Source organism: Triticum dicoccoides, chromosome 1A (genome assembly GCF_002162155.2).
Source record: "Triticum dicoccoides isolate Atlit2015 ecotype Zavitan chromosome 1A, WEW_v2.0, whole genome shotgun sequence".
NCBI lineage: Eukaryota > Viridiplantae > Streptophyta > Magnoliopsida > Poales > Poaceae > Triticum > Triticum dicoccoides.
In genome coordinates this window covers 597,694,601-597,713,452 of record NC_041380.1, presented here as the reverse complement: position 1 = coordinate 597,713,452, position 18,852 = coordinate 597,694,601, and the positions used below count along the sequence as shown (strand labels likewise).

The window sequence follows — 18,852 nt, the reverse complement described above, 5'->3', positions numbered from 1 at the left end:
TGGCACCAGCAGGGGGGGGGGGCGGGGAGGGGTTGAACGTTGTTAAGAGTCGAGGGGACTAATGAACATTCCTTTAGACAGAAAGTTTTACTGAAACTCAATGGTCAGAAATCTGAATTGCAAAGCATAAACTGTATCGGTGATCTGGTGTCTAAAATGGCAAGTAAAAGGAGCAACTTCTGGTGACCTGACTCAAAATTTGCACGCCAAGAAAGCGAACCTTAAACTTTGTATGACATGCTTGGTAGCTTGCAACTTTAGCACATAATATCATGTGTTACCAAAAGCACATACGATTGTGATCATCATTTACGGTCTTGGTATCATTTCCTCATCGTTAGTATGAAATTGTGGTTACTGGTAAGGGGCAGAATAATTCGATGAGTTGGAGGGAAGAGCAACGATAGTTGTAAATCAAATGGCTTAGGTGTATTGTTATATACATTTAACAACTTCAAAAATATCTTATCATGGGTTTACATCAGTCGTACCTGACTTTGTGTTTATTGTCGCAACAGATTTCATGAATTTTGGAGTATATAGCATAGCCCTAAACCTGGTTTTGCAATTGCTAGACCTTCTCCTTCTAAATATTGAGCTGTGCCTCTTTTGTCATACTATGGCATTCCTTTTTACTTTAAGAACGGCTTAAAGCTATCTTTGGATGGTGTTAATTTTGTTTTCTTCCTCAGGATATCAGGAGAGGCCTGAATTCTGTTAGCCGAATCATCAGGGACCATGGTATTGGAGGAGTTTTTGGTCCAGTGTTAGAACTGGTTGACTGCGAAGAGAAGTTTTTTACAGCTGTTGAGGTCACTGCTGGGAATAGGTCTTGTTCTGTTTCTTTTTTGTCTTGATCCTTCACTTTCATTTCATCTTCTCTGTTATTGAATAACCCATATTTTCTGATGTGAATAGCTTGTTCCATGTGGTGGTTGAAAATGACGATATATCGACAAGGATAATTCAGGTATTGACTCGAGAAAAAGGTGGACGGGTGACTTTCATACCACTGAATAGAGTGCACGCTCCGAATGTCAATGTTCCACAGAGCTCTGATTTTGTTCCATTGTTAAAGAAGTTAAAGTTTCGTGCTGAGCATCGTCGCGCTTTTGAACAGGTGTCATTCAAACTTTCCTGTTATTTTTTCCTTCCAATGGATGTCTACATCTTTTATTGGGCTGCCATGGTTAATTTAGTTCAGGCTCAGTTCTGATCTATCTTCTTACCCTTCATCTGCATTACCAAATACCAATGCTGCCTTCACGTTATCATCTCTTCTGTTGCATGTATCCATCTTAGCTTTGTTTGCTTGGAGCGTTGACACCCAGCAAAATCACTTGAGTTATGAGTGACATCGCAGATTATTTTATAGTATATCCTTGTTTGGATACAGAAGATTTCATTCTAATTTATCTTCAGCTTCCAATTGGATGCCATGTTGGAGACATTAAAAATATAAATAAGGTGTTCACTACTCACTCCCACGTTCCCACTTATGCATGTTTTTACCTTTAGCGCACTTCTGTAGAGGGTTCATGCCATATGTACGTACTTACCGGGAAACCTTGCTCCTCCAGATTATGTAGCTTCCCTTCCTCAAGCACCTAAGCTAGTTTTTTCTGATAACTTTTCGTTCAAAAGTGTACTTCTTGGCTTTCATATGGTTCTTTTTCCTGCTTAACTTAGAATTTTCTGTTAGGTTTTTGGTAGGACAGTTATATGCCGAGACCTGGAAACTGCGACCAGAGTTGCACGCAGCAATAGTCTAGATTGCATCACACTTGATGGTAATCCTCAATTTTGCTCTTGAGCTGTCACTGTCATTATTACTTTTAACATATAAGTTGACATTGTGGTTATCCTCAGGTGATCAAGTAGCCAAAAAGGGTGGCATGACAGGAGGTTTCTATGATTCTAGACGCTCAAGACTGAAGTTTGTAAAAGTAATCAGGGACAACAAAGCAGAAATTGAAAAAAAGACGGCACATCTAGAGAACGTGGGAAAAAAGTTAAAAGATATCCTGCTTTAGTTCAATGATATTCCTGTTTCTCTTGCACGAGGCTAGTGCAAGGCCTCATGTTTTGTCCTTTTAGTGCCTGCTGCAGCTAAATATACACCTGCAACTGCTTCTTGCCACAGGTCCAATGGGCAAGTAGTTTAAGGTTATGTTCTACATTTGAATTTGAGATTCCTTGCATGCTGTGTTGCTCATTGTCATCACTCAGAAGAAGTATGCACACCACGTAGGTTTAATTCTTGCAAAATGTATGTGGTAATGATCTGGGATCCACCACACTTTATCAAATCATATGTATATGTCAATTGTCAGTTCAAAAAAGTTTAGCTTCTTGGAACTCATGACATCTTGCTGCTTGCTTCTATTTGTTTGTTTTCAATCCCTATAAATAATTGAATATGTGATGAAAAATTTACAACTTCTCCTAGATGTTTACTGCTTATCTGCAAGAGAGACATTGTACATCAAAGAATTTTCTTAACTCCCCATACATATAGATAAGAAAATTACGGATTTGATTACCAAACATCAGCAAATGGACGCTGAACGTGATCATGCCAAGTCAGAGTTGGAACAGTTTAAAGCTGATATTGCCAGTGCAACGAAGCAAAAGGGATCACTGGAGAAAGCCCTTGCAAAGAAGGTACCTAGTAATAATACCCTTTTTCATTGCTCATGTGGATTCCTCTTTTTATTATGCAGATCCTTTGCTGTTTATATACTCTTGCTGTAATTGTGTATGGAATGCGGTCTTATATTATCTACCTTGCAGGAAAAATCACTCGCGAACATCCGCAACCAAATTGAGCAAATCCAATCTGGCATTGCAATGAAAAATGATGAGATGGGCACAGAACTGATTGACCAGCTAACTTTAGAAGAAAGAGATCTCCTTTCGCGACTGAATCCTGAAATTACTAGATTGAAGGAGAAGTTCCTCTCGTGTAAAAACAGTCGCATTGAGGTTGTTTAAGCAAAATTTTGTAACCATACTTTTGTTTCCGAGATGTCATTATTAACTAATACAAACTATTATGTAGATTGAAACAAGAAAGGAAGAACTGGAGAACAATTTGTCAACTAATCTTATGAGGCGTCAGAAAGAGTTGGAAGCAATAATTTCATCTGCAGATTCTAAAACCTTGCCTGTTGAAGTCGAAGCAAAAGAGCAAGAATTGAAAGAGTCTAAGAGGACTCTTGATGAGGCGACAACAGTACTGAAAGGTATATATGCATCGATTGACTTCTCTTTTCCTTTTGTGTTGCACTAGGTGGAGTTGCCCCTTAACTCTTAAATGGTCCTTTGGGCAGCTAATGTCGATGCTATTAATGCCCATACAAGACAGATGGAGCAACTGAAAAAACAAAGGGATGATCTGAAGGTATTATATAGCTTTAATGTTTTCTTGGGTTTTAACTTATATAGCTACTGTTGACTTGTTATGTATCATGTACATATACACAGGCTCTTGAAGCTAATTTGGAGCAGACGGTGCAAGATGGTGCGAAAGATTTGGAACAGTTGATGAGCAGTAGGAGCACGTATCTTGTCAAGCAAGATGAGTGTATGAAGAAAATCCGAGATCTGGGCTCATTGCCTGCCGATGCTTTCGAAACGTATGTTTCCATTTTTCTTATGCTGCTAAACTGCCCGACTCATTTGCACAATGCCTGTTTACTTGTGTTTGTTATGCTGTAGTAATTTTCAGCAGATAAATAAGGTGGTGTTATGAACTGTGTTAACTTGTTTTTTTCACCAATAACATAGGTACAAGAGAAAAAACAAGAAGCAGCTACAGAAGCTGCTCTATGACTGCAATGAGCAGTTGAAGCAATTTAGTCATGTCAACCAAAAGGCTCTTGACCAGTATGTGAACTTCACTGAACAGCGTGAACAACTGCAGAGAAGACGGGCTGAACTTGATGCTGGTGACGAGGCAAGCTTTTTGATCATTACAACCTGTTTCCCTTTTGATTGTCCTAAGACTAGAATCTCATAAAATCTACTGATTGGCATTGCAGAAAATTAGAGAGTTGATATCAGTTTTAGACCAAAGGAAGGATGAATCAATTGAACGCACATTTAAAGGAGTTGCAAGGCACTTCCGCGAAGTGTTCTCTGAATTAGTGCAAGGTGGTCACGGATACCTGGTTATGATGAAGAAAAAGGTTTCTATTTCCTTTTGCTTTAATCACCAACTTTGATTCTGTTTCTTTCACTTCTAGTTCCTTACTCACTCCATTTCTATAGGATGGTGATGCTGCTGATGATGACATGGATGAGGACGCGCCTCGTGAAGCAGATCCTGAAGGGAGGATAGAGAAGTATATTGGTGTGAAAGTCAAGGCATGTGTTCTTTGCAGAGATCTTTTATGTATTCATGCATATTTTATTCTAAATCCATCATAAAAATCCAAATGATGCTCTGATACTATTTCCAAGCTGTCCTGTAAAAAAAAAACTGTTCCCAAGTTATTAAACTCTTCCTGAATTACCATGGTGATGACTTCAAGGTTGTCTGTCTGGAGACTCATGCTTAGTCATGTTTCAGGTTTCCTTCACTGGCAAGGGAGAAACTCAGTCCATGAAGCAGTTGTCTGGAGGGCAGAAGACAGTGGTGGCATTAACACTGATCTTCGCTATCCAACGATGTGACCCAGCTCCGTTCTACCTGTTTGATGAGATTGATGCTGCTCTGGATCCTCAGTACAGAACGGCTGTCGGGAGTATCCTTTTAATTATTTCTTTCTTTCGCATTTTCATCCTCGCCATGGAGGAGCTTTCATATGCTTGTTTTCCAATGAATTCAATCCTCCATAATATCATGTCATACATCTAATGTTCTAGTGTCTGTCTAGCTGGGTGCATGCCCAACAATGCCTTCTGTGTTCATTAAGCTAAATCACATGGTATACAGCTGCTGCTGAGAATATCCATCCGAATCTTTGTTGCTGCTTTCCTTAAGTCCTGTTGTAGGCGTGGTTCGGCGTCTGGCCGACCTGGCGGACACCCAGTTCATAGCCACCACATTCAGGCCGGAGATCCTGAAGGTCGCGGACAAGATCTACGGCGTGACACACAAGAACAGGGTGAGCTTCATCAACGTGGTGTCCAAGGAGCAGGCCATGGACTTCATTGAGCACGACCAGACGGCCAACGCCAGCTGAGGCCGACCGAGGCACAAGGTGTAGTTCCTCTTTGCATTTTGAGTTATCTTGGCAGCTAATCATCATACGCAGTGGCTCGCTGACATCGCCATCTTTGTTTGTTTCCTGCAGCAAGATGTTTACACAGGAAAGGAAAGATAAGGGGGATTGTGTTGCCGTTCGTCTACTCCTGGACATTGCAGGCCACTGTTAATGTAGCTGTGTATATTTAGCTAGCCTTTGGATTGGTAACTTGAAGAAAGCGTAGGAGCCTTTGGATTGCTAAAACTTGTTTAAGTATATGGTTAGGGAGCATTTGCGTGATTGGAGATGTGTGTTTTTTGATTTGTCTATTTGTACCGCACTGCTGCAAAATTTGGCCCATCATCTCTGTTGTTTCATTGGCTACGACTGCGAGGGGTTAGCGGCATCTGGAACCTGCTGATAACCTGATAGATAAGAGTTATGTGTGTGGTTTGGAGTTATATTTGTCTCTAGTTGGAACTGAAGTTAGATGCAACAGATCTAGGTCATACAGTACTTTTAAGCCGTAGGCCCTGTGTGATCGGTATGATTCTCTTCTGAAAACTAACACTCGAACATGTTAGGAATGATTCTCCTCTGAAGACTAAACGTTATAAATAGTTTTGTCAGTACGTGCCGAAAGAATAGAGACCATGACCATGATAATTTCTGTGTTGCTAAGTTTTTTGAGGGAAGACATCATGGTGACTTCATTCGGTTGACATAAAAGTTAAATTGTTTTTTTTTGGAATGTTGGTAGTTTGACTGCCAAATTCATTGATCAGTGGGAAAAGTTTGCTAATTGTGCTAAGATAAAAGATGTGTGTTCCTGCTGCCACATATTAGCAGCAGAAACCTTAGAAGTAGAAGCTAAAAGATGCGCAACTTTTTATAGGACAATGATCGAACTTGACAAGTCTTGAACAGAAAGGAGCATTCTTCATAAACTGCAGCTGCAACCCTTACTGAGTTGCCTCCGTTCTTCGTCGTGTCCACCACCTAATTCAGTCTGAATCAAGTAAAATTTTGTTGCAACCCACCTGTCCGCAAGGACCAGACCATTACACAGGGCAATTGCCTCCGCCATGGTTGCCGAGTCATGTGGGGTATTGTGCCGCTATAAAATTTCCATGATCATCACGTGGTGGGCAGAAGCACCATTCTCTAGGAAGCTACAATATATTGAAGAATAGTGCTCTATGCAAGCCAAAGATGTATCAGTGCAAAATCTTTGTAACATGATGTTTAATTGTAGCATAGTCTTTGTGACGGCATCATTTTATTTTTCTTTTACTGAAAGTATGGGGCCTGCAATTTTTCTTAACACGATACAGACGCAAGCGCTCATATACACACGCACACCGTGTCCCTATGAGCACCTTCGAAAGACTGAGCCGGCATATTATCTTGAATGCATTTTGGCTCAAGTAATTAAATGCCTAGAAAAACATGTTTTTTTAGAGACACGTTTTGGGCCGAGAGGCCGCCGCAGTTGTGTTTTATTCTTGGGCCGAAGATGCGGGAGACACGGAGCTGACAGCAGAGTGTCGCCCTTCCGGGTTCGGCAGCTCGCCTCCACCATCTCGTACGCGCCGCCGCCGCCGTCGTCCCGTCCGTCGCCGCAATCCCCATCGCGCTTTGAGGTGCAAGGTTTGTCGCCCTCCTCCCCTCTCCTTCCCCTAACCTTCGGCTCGAGTAAGGGATCCAGGAGGACCACATCTCATCAAAACCCTAAGCGAACAAACTGCCTCTGCCATTCGCAGCAGGAGCAGCCCGGGCACCGGGGTACGGGATGAAGAAGAGGAAGAAGGTGGAGGAGGACGAGGAGCAGAAGCAGCCGGCGGCGGAGGAGAGCTCCTGTGGGGTCGAACTGCTGCCGGAGATCCTCCGGGAGATCCTGTCGCGGGTGCCGTACCGGTCGCTGTGCCGCTTCAGGTGCGTGTCGAAGGCGTGGCTGGCGCTCTGCTCCGACCCGGCCGTCCGCAGGAGGTCGCCGCAGACGCTCTCCGGCTTCTTCTGCTACTCCCAGCACGACGTCGGCGGCGGCCAGCGCCGTGACGCCCTCGGCTTCCTCAACCTGTCCGGGCGGGGCCGGCCGCTGGTCGACGACCCCTCCCTCCGCTTCGTGCGCGTGCGCGGCTACTGCGACGTCACGCCCCTGCACTGCTGCGGCGGCATCCTCCTCTGCTACTGCGAGAAGGCGGCCATGAGCGACGACGGGAACTACGTCGTGTGCAACCCTGCCACCAAGGAGATCTGGGCCGTGCTGCCCGTGCCCCGAAACAAGATCATGACACGCCTCAACACCGCCCGCCTCTGCTTCGACCCCGCCGCCCCCGGCCGATTCGTGGTGTTTGTGTTCGTGCAAAGTTTTCGCGGGATTCAGACGGTGGAGGCCTATTCCTCGGACACTGGACGGTGGACCTCCATGCGGAGCGAGTGGAACCCCAAGACCCTCCTCCTCGGTGAGGATTCAGAATGCGTCTTCTTGAACGGCACTTTGCATTTGGTCGACGCCGACCATTCTGATGCCGATTTTGACTGGGAGGGGAACCTGATACGCTGGATGGTGACTGTGGACATGGAGGGTAAAACATGGAGCAAGATCCGAATGCCGGATTCCATCTATAATGGTTTCATCGGGCAGTCGCAAGGACGCCTATACGCAACGCATGTTGAAACTGAAGGTAGATGCCGGCTATCCGTTTGGGTTCTTGAGGATTATGCCAGCGGACAATGGACCCTGAAGTGTACTGCCAGCATTTTAGAAATGCTAGGAAGGCCTCACCATGAGCCCGGCGAACACTACACGCTGATCGCGATCCATCCAGAGTGCAGTTTGATCTTCCTAGTAGCGAGCCGTGGAAAAACACTTATGTCGTACGATATGGATACCAGTAAACTGAGTATTATCTGCACTTTCGGAGACCGCCAGCCACGAAGATTTCAGCCGTACATTCCGTGTTTTGCGGAGAAGCCTAAATAAATTTTGGAGCAGCTTCATGTTTGCTGAGCAGGCATGGCTCCAGTGACTTCATGAGAATCAGATGTTGGTATGGCCCAGATTTCCTTGATTTAGGGTGGTGGATTGGATAAATCCTCTTTCTATCCATTTGTTTATTTCAAGTAACTGTAACTTGTTATCCATCACTATCCATTTATTTAGTTTAAGTAACTGTAACTTGTGATCCATCACAGTTAAATCATTGATGTCACCCTATTTTGATGCATCTGAGAGTAGTATCCTGTCATATGTTGTTTGAAATGGATGTCTCCTTTGTACTCCCTCTGTCTCAAAATGTAAGACAGAGGGAGTACAAAGGAGACAGAGGGAGTAGTAATTTAATACCTTGGAATCTTGAATCAACTTGTCTAAATTGGTGTACATATATACACACTGGGAGATCCCCTGCGAAATATGCCTGCATGGTGTCAAAGAATACCAAATAGGTGCACAACTCATTCAGTGATACCACTATTTGTAGTGAAGATTGGTCATGTAATGCCACACATGTTCAATGTTCATCACCATCACCCTTGCCCCATAGTGGCCTTGTTCTGAGTAAACTGTCCATGGTCAGTATAGTTCTGTGACAAATTCCTGAATATACTGTCATACCACTGTCATATGCAGTAGCTTTGTATGTAGTTCACGAATCAGGAGCATGTCCCGCGGATTTTTTTTAATATACTTAGGAGCATTTGTAAACTTTGATACAGTTACTGTGTAATGGTATGCTTGTCATCGAATAGGGATAACAACATGAATAAGAATGCATATAAAAAATATATACTTTGTTGTTTGTGACGTAAACTATGGAAATAAATTTGAATGCAAACTTCAATAAAAAGAAAGATCTTTGGTTTCCTTTTGAGATTGGAGTTCATGTCCATATGAGAGGTTTAGCTTGACCAGCAATTGATTATTATTTTCATTGGTTGTTTAAATTATTCACGTCATCCTTTTCTGATGCTTTTGAAAGCAGTGTGCTCTCATATGCTATTTGAAATGGAATCCTGCATCAACTTGTTTAAGTTGTTGTACATACAAACTGGGAGATTCCTTCAGCGAAATCTGTTTGCATGGTGTCAAATAATAGCAGTGCATGCTAGTCTGAGAACAGAATTGTATTTTATTTGCTTTTTGGGGGAAGATAATAACACAACTCATCCAGTGATACCACTGTTCGTAGTGAAGATTGGTTATGTAATGCCACACAGGTCCATTGTTCATCACCAGCACTCTTAACACCCTATAGTGTCCTTGTTCTGAGTAAATTGTCCATGGCCATTTTAGTTCTGCAAGTAATTCCTGACTAGACTGTCATACCGCTGTCATATGCTGTGGCTTGTATGTAGTTCATGAATCAGGACCATGTTCTTATAAGAGTGTACTGCCCAGCTGATTTTACAAACTGGATGATGAATCTTCCTGGCTATTTAACTGAGCAAGTAATTAGCATCCATTTATAGTAAAAAACTAGAAGGATAGGTATATCAAACCAGAAAGATCTATCATCCAGGAAGTGACTTCAACATGACAGTTCTTGCTTGACCTAGTAAGTGTTTATAACTTCAACGAAATTTAGTGGCGAGGTCTCTCCTGCAGTCGCATGTTCAAACATTTATAGCAAAATAAAGAAACGACAGGTATATTACCAGAATGTATTCAATGTAATAGTATGATGCAAGCATGGCATACAGGGTCATTTCTCCATTTATTCACACCATATATGTACATTTTAGCACACTCATGTTGAAGCCATTTGTAAACACTGAGGAATGCTGTTTTAAAATAAATAAAAACTAAGGAAATCATTCACATGGCATTGGGACAAAGTGACGATCTTTTGCATCATTTATAACACTAACCTCAATTTATTGACCCGAGATTTCAACACATCGATACAATTTATTCTATCACACAACAGGATCCTTTGAAATCCGAAGCCAAGATTGTAATGCTACACTTTTAAAACAGAACCAAAAAACATGATATTCATGTGCCGTCCCCCACAAAACTGCATGTTTTTATGGAAATGCGGCTTTAGGTTCTTGGCCAATTGTTCTAGCTTCTTTAATCCTTCTTTAGGAGAACCAGATTCGCCCAACTGCCTCATCAGTGCGCTCCCGACGATCACACCATCTGCGCCCCACCCCGCGATCTGCATTGTAGACAAAATTGAAGCCACAGGGTTGTCAAAGATTGAGCAAGCAAAGGAAGGGGGATAGAACAAGATATTTTGCTTAGCAAGAGAGTTTCTGGATATATATGATTTACCTGCTTCACCTGCTCTGGAGTTGACACTCCAAAGCCAACAAGCTTTATCTGTCACCTATAATAATAAGTAGACAATGTTCTATAAGCATCGTTGAACAAGATGCACATTGCACAATAAGGTAACAGACTAAAACTAGTTCATTGTGTAACAATAAAGAAAAGATATAGCAAACCTGCTTGATTTCCTTAAGAAGTGCTTCCACCTTGAAAGTACAATTTTTAAACAGAACTACGAATATATATATATATATATGGTATACATGCGCTTTCCCCCACAAGACAAAAGTGCATGCTTCATGGAAGTTCCCTTGGCTAATTCTTCTAGCTTCTTCAACCATTCTTCAGGAGAGCCAGATTCGCCCAACTGCCTCACATTTGCACTCCCGACGATCACACCATCTGCACGCCACCCCGCGATCTGCATTTCTTTGTAGACAAAATTGAAGCAGCAAAGTTGTCAAAGATTGCGCAAACAAAGGAGGATATTTTGCTGAGCAAAACTAGTTCAGTGAGTAACAATAGAGAATAGACTTAGCAAACCTACTTGATTTCCTTAAGAAGACCTTCCACCTTGAATCTTACGTTTGCACGTGTGCCAGTAACTCCATTAGTGCTTATCTGAATAGCAAATATTACTGCAACTTAGCTAGTAGCCTATCATGTAGCTGTTTATGCTCAAACAGGTTCAGTAGAATCACAAATGCTCAACCTCAACAATGTCTGAGTGAATTCATAAAGCCAAATGGAGAAGTGATAGAGCATGACCAAAAAATATGTCTGTCTTTGTTAACAGTAGTGTACATTTCATCATATTTTTCAGTTTAGCAATTAGCACAGCTAGCAGCAGGATACATGTCAGCAGTCAGCACAGAAGCATGTCAAGCTAGGCCTCTGTTGAAGAGAAAAAGGCATGACTGGACAGAAGCATGACCAAGGCATCTCAGTCTTTGTAAACAGTAGTGTCTTTCTTAAGTTTATGAAGTTAACTTCAGATGATAAATTCCCTCAACAAAATTTGAAATGATAAACTACTGTGCTCTCCTTATAAGTTTTATACAACTGCAGAGAAGACAGGCTGAGCTTGATGCTGGTGACGAGGCAAGCTTTTTGATCAGTACAACCTGTTTCCCTTTTGATTGTCCTAAGACTAGAATCTCATAAGATCTACTGATTGGTATTGCAGGAAATTAGAGAGTTGATATCAGTTTTAGACCAAAGGAAGGATGAATCAATTGAACGCACATTTAAAGGAGTTGCAAGGCACTTCCGCGAAGTGTTCTCTGAATTAGTGCAAGGTGGCCACCGATACTTGGTTATGATGAAGAAAATTAGCAAGTAGCCTATCATGTAACTGGTTATGCTCAAGCAGGTTGAGTAGAATCACAAACCTCAACAATGTAAACTGAATTCCATTTGTTTACGATTCACAAAGCCAGATGGAGAAGTAACAGAACATTTCCAAGGCATCTCAGTCTTTGTAAACAGTAGTGTACATTTCATTATATATTGTTTATAGAGATCTTTTATATATTCATGCATATATTGTTTTAAGTCCATCATAAAAATTCAGATGATGCTCTGATACTATTTCCAAGCTGTCCTGTCGAAAGAACTATTCCCCAGTTATTAAGCTCTTCCTGAATCACTATGGTGATGACACCCTGTTTGTTTTTTCCGCAAATTTGTTAAAGGCTGTCTGTCTGGAGACTCATGCTTAGTCATGTTTCAGGTTTCATTAACGATGGAGAAACTCGGTCCATGAAGCAGTTGTCTGGAGGGCAGAAGACAGTGGTGGCATTAACACTGATCTTTGCTATCCAACGATGTGACCCAGCTCTGTTCTATCTGTTTGATGAGATCGATACTGCTGTGGATCCTGAGTACAGAATGGCTGTTGGGAGTATCCTTTCATTAGTTCTTTCTTTTGCCTGTTTATCCCCCAATAGAAAAGCCTTCATATGCCTGTCTTTTGAAACGAACATCTCATGGTCTAGTGTCTGTCTAGCTGGGTGCATGCCCAACTATGCCCTCCTGTGTTCATTGAGCTAAATCACATGGTATACAGCTGCTGCTGAGCTGAGGACATCCATCCGAATCTTTGCTGCTGCTTTCCTTAAGTTGTGTTGTAGGCGTGGTCCGACATCTGGCGGACACCCAGTTCATAGCGGCGGAGCTCAAGAACAGGGTGAGCTACATCAAGGTGGCGGACAAGATCGCGCAAGAATTGTCTTATGGAAATCAATGTAGCTAATAGGAAATTTACTTGGAGTAATAATCAAGATAATCCCATTTTTGCAACCATAGATAGGGTTTTTGTTTCTTTGAACTGGGATGCCCACTTCCCTTTGTTAGTGGTTACTGCACTTCCTCGAGTGGGAAGTGATCACACACCATTGATTCTGGACACAGGAGCTCGGAGGGTTACCTCCCCGAGGATTTTTCGATTTGAAAAATGGTGGCTTGACCATCCTGATTTAAAAAAATGGCGATTGATACTTGGAACACCTCGGTCCCTGGTAAAACAGCCATGGATATTTGGATGAATAAAAGTAAACTTTTTAGGAAGAAACCCAAAGGATGGAGTATTAACATTTAGGCAGGTACTAAGAAGAGGAAGAGAGAGCTTTTGCTCGAATTTGACATTCTTGACGTATTCGCTGAGAGGAACCAGATTGATGATGGAGATAAAACTATGATGGAAGAAATTAGGAAGGAACTTGCTCTGATCTGGAGCAAGGAGGAAACTGCCTTATGGCAGCGCTCCAGAGATCGTAGGATTATTGACGGGGATAAGAATAATGCATATTTCCATGCAATGGCTAACCACAGACACAGAAAAAAACATTTGTCTGAACTGATTGGGGAAAATGGCCCAGTTTATACTACCCAGGAAATGCTGGGGGTGGCTACCTCCTATTATAAAAACTTATTCTATTTTGAGAGAAAAATTAATATCTGTCTTGGCCCTTCCTTTTGGGAGGAGGATGAATTAGTTACTCAGGAAGAAAATGACCACTTGCAAAAGAACTTTTCTGAGGAGGAAATTAAGGAGGCAATATTTGGCTCATATGCCCATGGTGCCCCTGGCCCTGATGGGCTATCCTTCTTGTTCTACCAAACTTTCTGGGACGTTATATAAAAAGATTTCATGGCCCAAGTCAGAGACTTTGAAGAGGGAAAGCTAGATTTACAACGTTTAAATTTTGCTCTAATTGTTCTCATTCCTAAAGAACCAGATGCCAGAGAAATGAAAAAGTTTCGTCCTATTAGTCTGAGTAACTGTGGGATAAAAATCTTTTCCAAAGCTATGACGAATCGGGTCTCCCCTGTGGGACGTAGGTTGATCTCATCTAACCAAACTGCTTTCATTAAAGGGAGGTATATCTTAGAGAGCGTGGTTATGGCCCATGAAGTGATCCATGAGATTAAAAAATCAGGCTCTCAAGGTCTGGTCCTCAAGTTGGATTACGAGAAGGCGTATGATAGGGTTAGCTGGGAATTCTTGTGTCACATCCCTAGTTCTAGTATGCACTAGGCTAGCCCTTCTTGTGTGCATCATGTTAATTTTTCAATTAAAGTTGAAATGGGGAATGCCTAAACCCTAGCATTAAAGGAATTCACTAGGTTCACCTAAAATATTTCCAGTAAGTCCAAATGGCTTTCAAAAATGTTCATCATTTATGGAAAATACTGTAAACAGTAGCCAGAGGTGATGCACATTTTTCCATGTCATATTTGGGCTCTGAATTAAATCATACCCTATTTGAATTTGGGCACTTAAATTCTATTAAATATTTAAAATGTCCAAATAATCCTAAACTAAAATGTTCCATGTTGGATATTTTCCAAACAGTGGCCATGAGCAGTTTGATGAATTTTGAGTGTGCCTAAGTATTTTTAATAAAGCCAAACGCAATTACAGAAAATAGAAAAGAGAAATAAAATTAGGAAAAGAACAGAGGCTCACCTGGGCCTTACCTGGCTCACCTGCAGCCCACCTGGCTGGCCCAGCTGGCCAACCCAGCCCACTGGCCTCTCTCCCCTGTCGTCTTCCTCGCGACAGAAGGACGATGGGCGTGTGGCCGCCGTGCGCGCACACGCGCCCCGGCCACCTCCTGCTTGCCGCTTCCCCTCGTCGCCCTGGACCTCCCTCGCGACGCCACGCAACCTCGACCGCTCCCTCACTCTCTCTCGTGCTTCTCCCCTCCTCTGTTTCTCTCGCGCACAGCCACCCGAACGCGCCGTCGCCGCCGCTTGCTGTTGCCACGGCCACCGGCCCTCCCTCGCCCATCCAACGTGCTCGAGAGCTCCGCCTCGTCCCCCTCTTCCTCCTCACCAAGATGTAAGGCGCCGGAAGCCCTGGACGCCGCCAGCTCCGCCGTTCCCCTCCTCGGCCACCGAGGGCCGCCGCCGTCGATTCGTCGCCGTCAGGTCTTCCCCGAGCCCGCTGAGCAGCTTGTCGCACCGCTGTGAGCCTCGCTCCTTCTTCCCCCCTTGTCCCCTGCTCAAACGCATGCCGTAGCCGCATTCCCGAGCACGCCCGAACCACGACCGCCGCACAGCTCGTCGCCGGTGCCCCAGCAGGCCACCCAGCTCCACTCGCCACCACCACTAGATGCGCCCCTCCGCCACTCCCTGTAGATGCTCCCCGCGCGCCAAACCGCGGCCCCTAGCATTTTCCCGACGCACGTCCGCCGCGGCAAATGGTCGCCGGCGGCTGAACGCCGGCGGGCCGACGTGGCAACGTCGTTAGCTGCTAATGACTGAGCTAACTAACCCCCTCTCTCACTGACTACTGGGCCCCACGCCTTAATTAACCGTAGTTTAGTTTATGATTAGTTTTAACTAATCATAGTGGCCCCACAAGTCAAAGTTGACTGTGCTGACGTGTCTGTTGACCGGACCCACCTGTCATTGATCCTAGGCTGCACTGGGTCACTGACCAGTGGACCCCACTGGTCAGGTTTGACCCGGACCAGCCCCCGTTGACTTGCTGACGTCACACTGACGCCAGGCTGACGCAGTAAACCCTTTTCTGGATTTATTCTTATATGGGAAATTCCAGAAAATAGTGTAAACTTCTAAAATTCATAGAAATTCAACCGTAACTCCAAATCAAACAAGTTATATATGAAAAATTATCAGAAAAATTCAATCTATCCATCTGTACTGGTTTCATGCATGCTAGAACACTTTAACCTTGCTGTTTAGGTGAATCAAGTTAATGCACTAATATGACTTCATGAAATGGGTTTGCATTTGAATCTTTGGTTCAAATGGACTCATTCCAATCTGTTCTAGCTTGCATTAGCCCAAAACACATTCATATTGCCATGTCATCGCATACATCATATTGTTGCGTTGCATTGATTATGTTCCCTCTTGTTTGCCGGTAATTGCCCCCTCTCGATAGACGTGGTTGCGACGATGAGTTCGATGACACCGATGAAGAGTTATATTATCTTCAGACGTGCCAGGCAAGCAAACCCCCTTGTTCATTCTGATACAATCCCACTCTCTCGCTCCTGCTCTCTTTTACTGCATTAGGACAACATCGATTCAACTGTTACATGCTGCGGTAGCTGAACCCCTTTTCCTCTGCATGACCTGTCATTGCCACAGTAAATAGATGAAACCCACTAGCATGAGTAGGAGTTGTTTGAGCCCTGATGTGCCTACTCATTCATGCTTGTTTGTCATGCCTGCTACTGCTTAGAGTTGAGTCAGGTCTGGTTCATCGGAGATGAATCGGAGGTGTGTGAACATGTCCTACTGTGTGTGAGCTAAGTGTGTGAATACGATTTGGTAAAGGTAGCGGTGAGAGGCCATGTAGGAGTACATGGTGGGTTGTCTCATTGCAGCCGTCCTCAGGAACTGAGTTCTGTGTTTGTGATCCATGAACAATTACTACCACACATTGGGCTCCGGGCGCTCCAAGCTCTCTCGACTTATTAATCAACTTGATCTCTGTCCAGGAGTTGCAACTAGTTTCTGGTGTTTGTAGGTAGTGTTAGTAGTCTACCAAGTGGTACCCGATACAAGTGGGCTTGGGACAGACTAGGCACCGTGGCACGGTGTACCAAGCATAGATCCACCCGTCGAGGTGGGCTTAGGAACCCTGCACACATCATTTGGGGCCGTGAGCGACACCCCGGCCGGATCTCTTTGCAGATGGAACCCGAATAGGCGATAAACCTGGACTAGAGACTTGTGTGGTTAGTCAAGTCGTGGCCGACTCCCTCGCCAGGCTTCCGCTTGAAGGTTGCCGAGATACACGATGTGTACATGGTGGTAAGTGGCGAGAGCGTGTGTGAAGAAGTACACCCCTGCAGGGTTAACATCATCTATTCGAATAGCCGTGTCCGCGGTAAAGGACTTCTGGGTTGCCTATATCAGTTCATAGACAAGTGAAAGTGGATACTCTAAAATGCGCAAGATAAGCGTGAGTGCTATGGATGGCGTTCTCGTAGGGAGACGGGAGCGGATCCATAGTGGTGTATTGGTATGGTGAATATGTGGACTCGTGTGCGCCACCTCGAAAGAGTTACTTGCAGTCGTAGTTCAGGATAGCCACCGAGTCAAAGCTGGCTTGCTGCAGTTAAACTCCACCACCCCCTTTGTTGATACCGATGCATATGTAGCTAGTTCTGATGTAAGTCTTGCTGGGTACATTTGTACTCACGTTTGCCTATTTTATGTTTTTGTAGAGAGACGTCAGTCTCGCTAGTAGTTCCGCGTGGATTTCGACGTTTAGCTTGTTACCTCAGCTACGATCTTGTGCCCTCGGCAAGGTCTTGTAGATAGTCAGGCTTCTCAGCCCTTTTCATTTATAGATGTTTGTACTCAGACATGATAAGCTTCCGCATGTGTTTGACTTGTATGCTCTGAATGTTGGGTCATGAGACCCATGTTTGTAATATCTTGCTCCTCGGAGCCTATTGAATAAATACTTGAGTCGTAGAGTCTTGTTGTGATGCCATGTTGTATTTACACATATCGAGCATATTGTGTGTATGATTGAAATGCTTGGTATGTGTGGGATCCGACAATCTAGTTGTTTATCCTCGGCAGCCTCTCTTATGGGGAAATGTAGTCTAGTGCTTCCTTGAGCCATAGTAGTCCGCTACAGCCTTCACCGAAGTCCTGCTAGCCCAGCACTACTGCTCAGGACACTTGACTGGCCGGCATGTGTTTCACTTTGTTCCTGTGTCTGTCCCTTCGGGGAAATGTCACACGGTGACATCTGGAGTCCTGCCTAGCCTGCTACAGCCCGGTTCACCGGAGTCCTATTAGCCCAGTGCTACAGCCCGGATTCACACGCTGTTGACCGACATGCTCGAGGTTGATTCATGTATGCCTGTCCCCATGGGTTAGTGCCGCTTTGGGTTCACGACTAGCCATGTCGGCCCGGGTTCTATGTCATATGGATGCTAGCGACACTATCATATACGTGAGCCAAAAGGCGCAAACGGTCCCAGGCCAGGTAAGGTGGCACCCGTGGGAATACCGTGCGTGAGGCCACAAAGTGATATGATGTGTTACATGCTAGATCGGTGTGACTTAGGATCGGGGTCCTGACAGCTTTGGTATCAAAGCCTGACTGCCTGTAGGATTACCAAGCCAAACTAGTCGAAGTTGTGTCTAGAAATGCTTTAGTTATATAAGGGAATTGATTGTGGAAGGGAACGTAAGGCTCTTTTTACTCCTTATACCTCACGGGCTTCTGATCTGAGTCATCCTCTTCTTTTCTACGGGGGTTAAGAACTAGGCCTTCTCATCTATCTATCAGGATGACGAGTTACTATGATAGAGACTTATAGGATTGTTGGATTCGAGCCCCTGTTCAGTTTCTACTACTTTTAGTATGTTGTCAGTTGATCTCAGAACCTTGATATTGTGGTGTTGCATGGTTATGCCACAATTTTTACAGGATGTCTCAAATAATTTTGAGCATTTACAGCCGTTATGCTGTCCGAGTCATCCCAGGTCTCTAAATAGTCTGATGCATTTGCAAATCCTTTCTCTCCGTTCCCGATGTCCTTTTTGGTCAGAATAAGCACACTAACCGGTCAGTTGAGGTACTCTATTGCCTTGACATATATGTCGGAGTTACTAGTATGACCCTAGGTGTTTTAGGGAGTCACCTAGTAACCTAGCCATGTTTTGTGTTCCCGGTGTGATGATTCTGGCCACCATTCTCGAAAGCATTCCATGATGCCATTTAGTTAGTAGGTATTCTACTCCTGGGTTTCTGAACCCGAGATTCACCCTACTTACTTCATGTTGATAGTGTTGCTAGTTCCTTTAGGATATTAGTAACCTTTGTGATAGTCCTCGAGGCCTGTGGTATATCGTTCTTCCAATACCATGAACCACTAT

At 43.9% G+C, this 18,852-nt stretch overlaps 2 protein-coding genes across 2 annotated transcripts in view; both read left to right on the top strand.

Moving 5' to 3' along the window:
- Positions 1 to 5,653, top strand: part of LOC119294553 (structural maintenance of chromosomes protein 3-like) — a 12,297-nt gene extending 6,644 nt beyond the window's left edge. Inside the window, exons 16-30 of the mRNA XM_037572759.1 lie at positions 693 to 829; positions 919 to 1,120; positions 1,703 to 1,790; positions 1,870 to 2,019; positions 2,513 to 2,664; positions 2,794 to 2,985; positions 3,062 to 3,245; positions 3,333 to 3,403; positions 3,487 to 3,638; positions 3,790 to 3,958; positions 4,044 to 4,190; positions 4,273 to 4,368; positions 4,574 to 4,748; positions 4,999 to 5,207; positions 5,301 to 5,653. Coding sequence (XP_037428656.1) covers positions 693 to 829; positions 919 to 1,120; positions 1,703 to 1,790; positions 1,870 to 2,019; positions 2,513 to 2,664; positions 2,794 to 2,985; positions 3,062 to 3,245; positions 3,333 to 3,403; positions 3,487 to 3,638; positions 3,790 to 3,958; positions 4,044 to 4,190; positions 4,273 to 4,368; positions 4,574 to 4,748; positions 4,999 to 5,189 — 2,106 coding nt within the window. The 3' untranslated portion in view covers positions 5,190 to 5,207; positions 5,301 to 5,653. The remainder of the gene's footprint in view (positions 1 to 692; positions 830 to 918; positions 1,121 to 1,702; positions 1,791 to 1,869; positions 2,020 to 2,512; positions 2,665 to 2,793; positions 2,986 to 3,061; positions 3,246 to 3,332; positions 3,404 to 3,486; positions 3,639 to 3,789; positions 3,959 to 4,043; positions 4,191 to 4,272; positions 4,369 to 4,573; positions 4,749 to 4,998; positions 5,208 to 5,300) is intronic.
- Positions 5,654 to 6,685: 1,032 nt separating this feature from the next.
- On the top strand, positions 6,686 to 8,432 carry LOC119294545 (F-box protein At5g07610-like). Its single transcript, XM_037572749.1, has 2 exons — positions 6,686 to 6,842; positions 6,956 to 8,432. Exon 2 carries the CDS (start codon positions 6,985 to 6,987, stop codon positions 8,176 to 8,178), a length of 1,194 nt encoding a protein of 397 aa, XP_037428646.1. The 5' UTR covers positions 6,686 to 6,842; positions 6,956 to 6,984; the 3' UTR covers positions 8,179 to 8,432.
- Positions 8,433 to 18,852: the final 10,420 nt, after the last annotated feature.

Coding starts and splice junctions, on each gene's coding strand:
- LOC119294545 (XM_037572749.1), top strand. CDS start 6,985: ATGAAGAAGAGGAAGAAGGTGGAGGAGGACGAGGAGCAGAAGCAGCCG.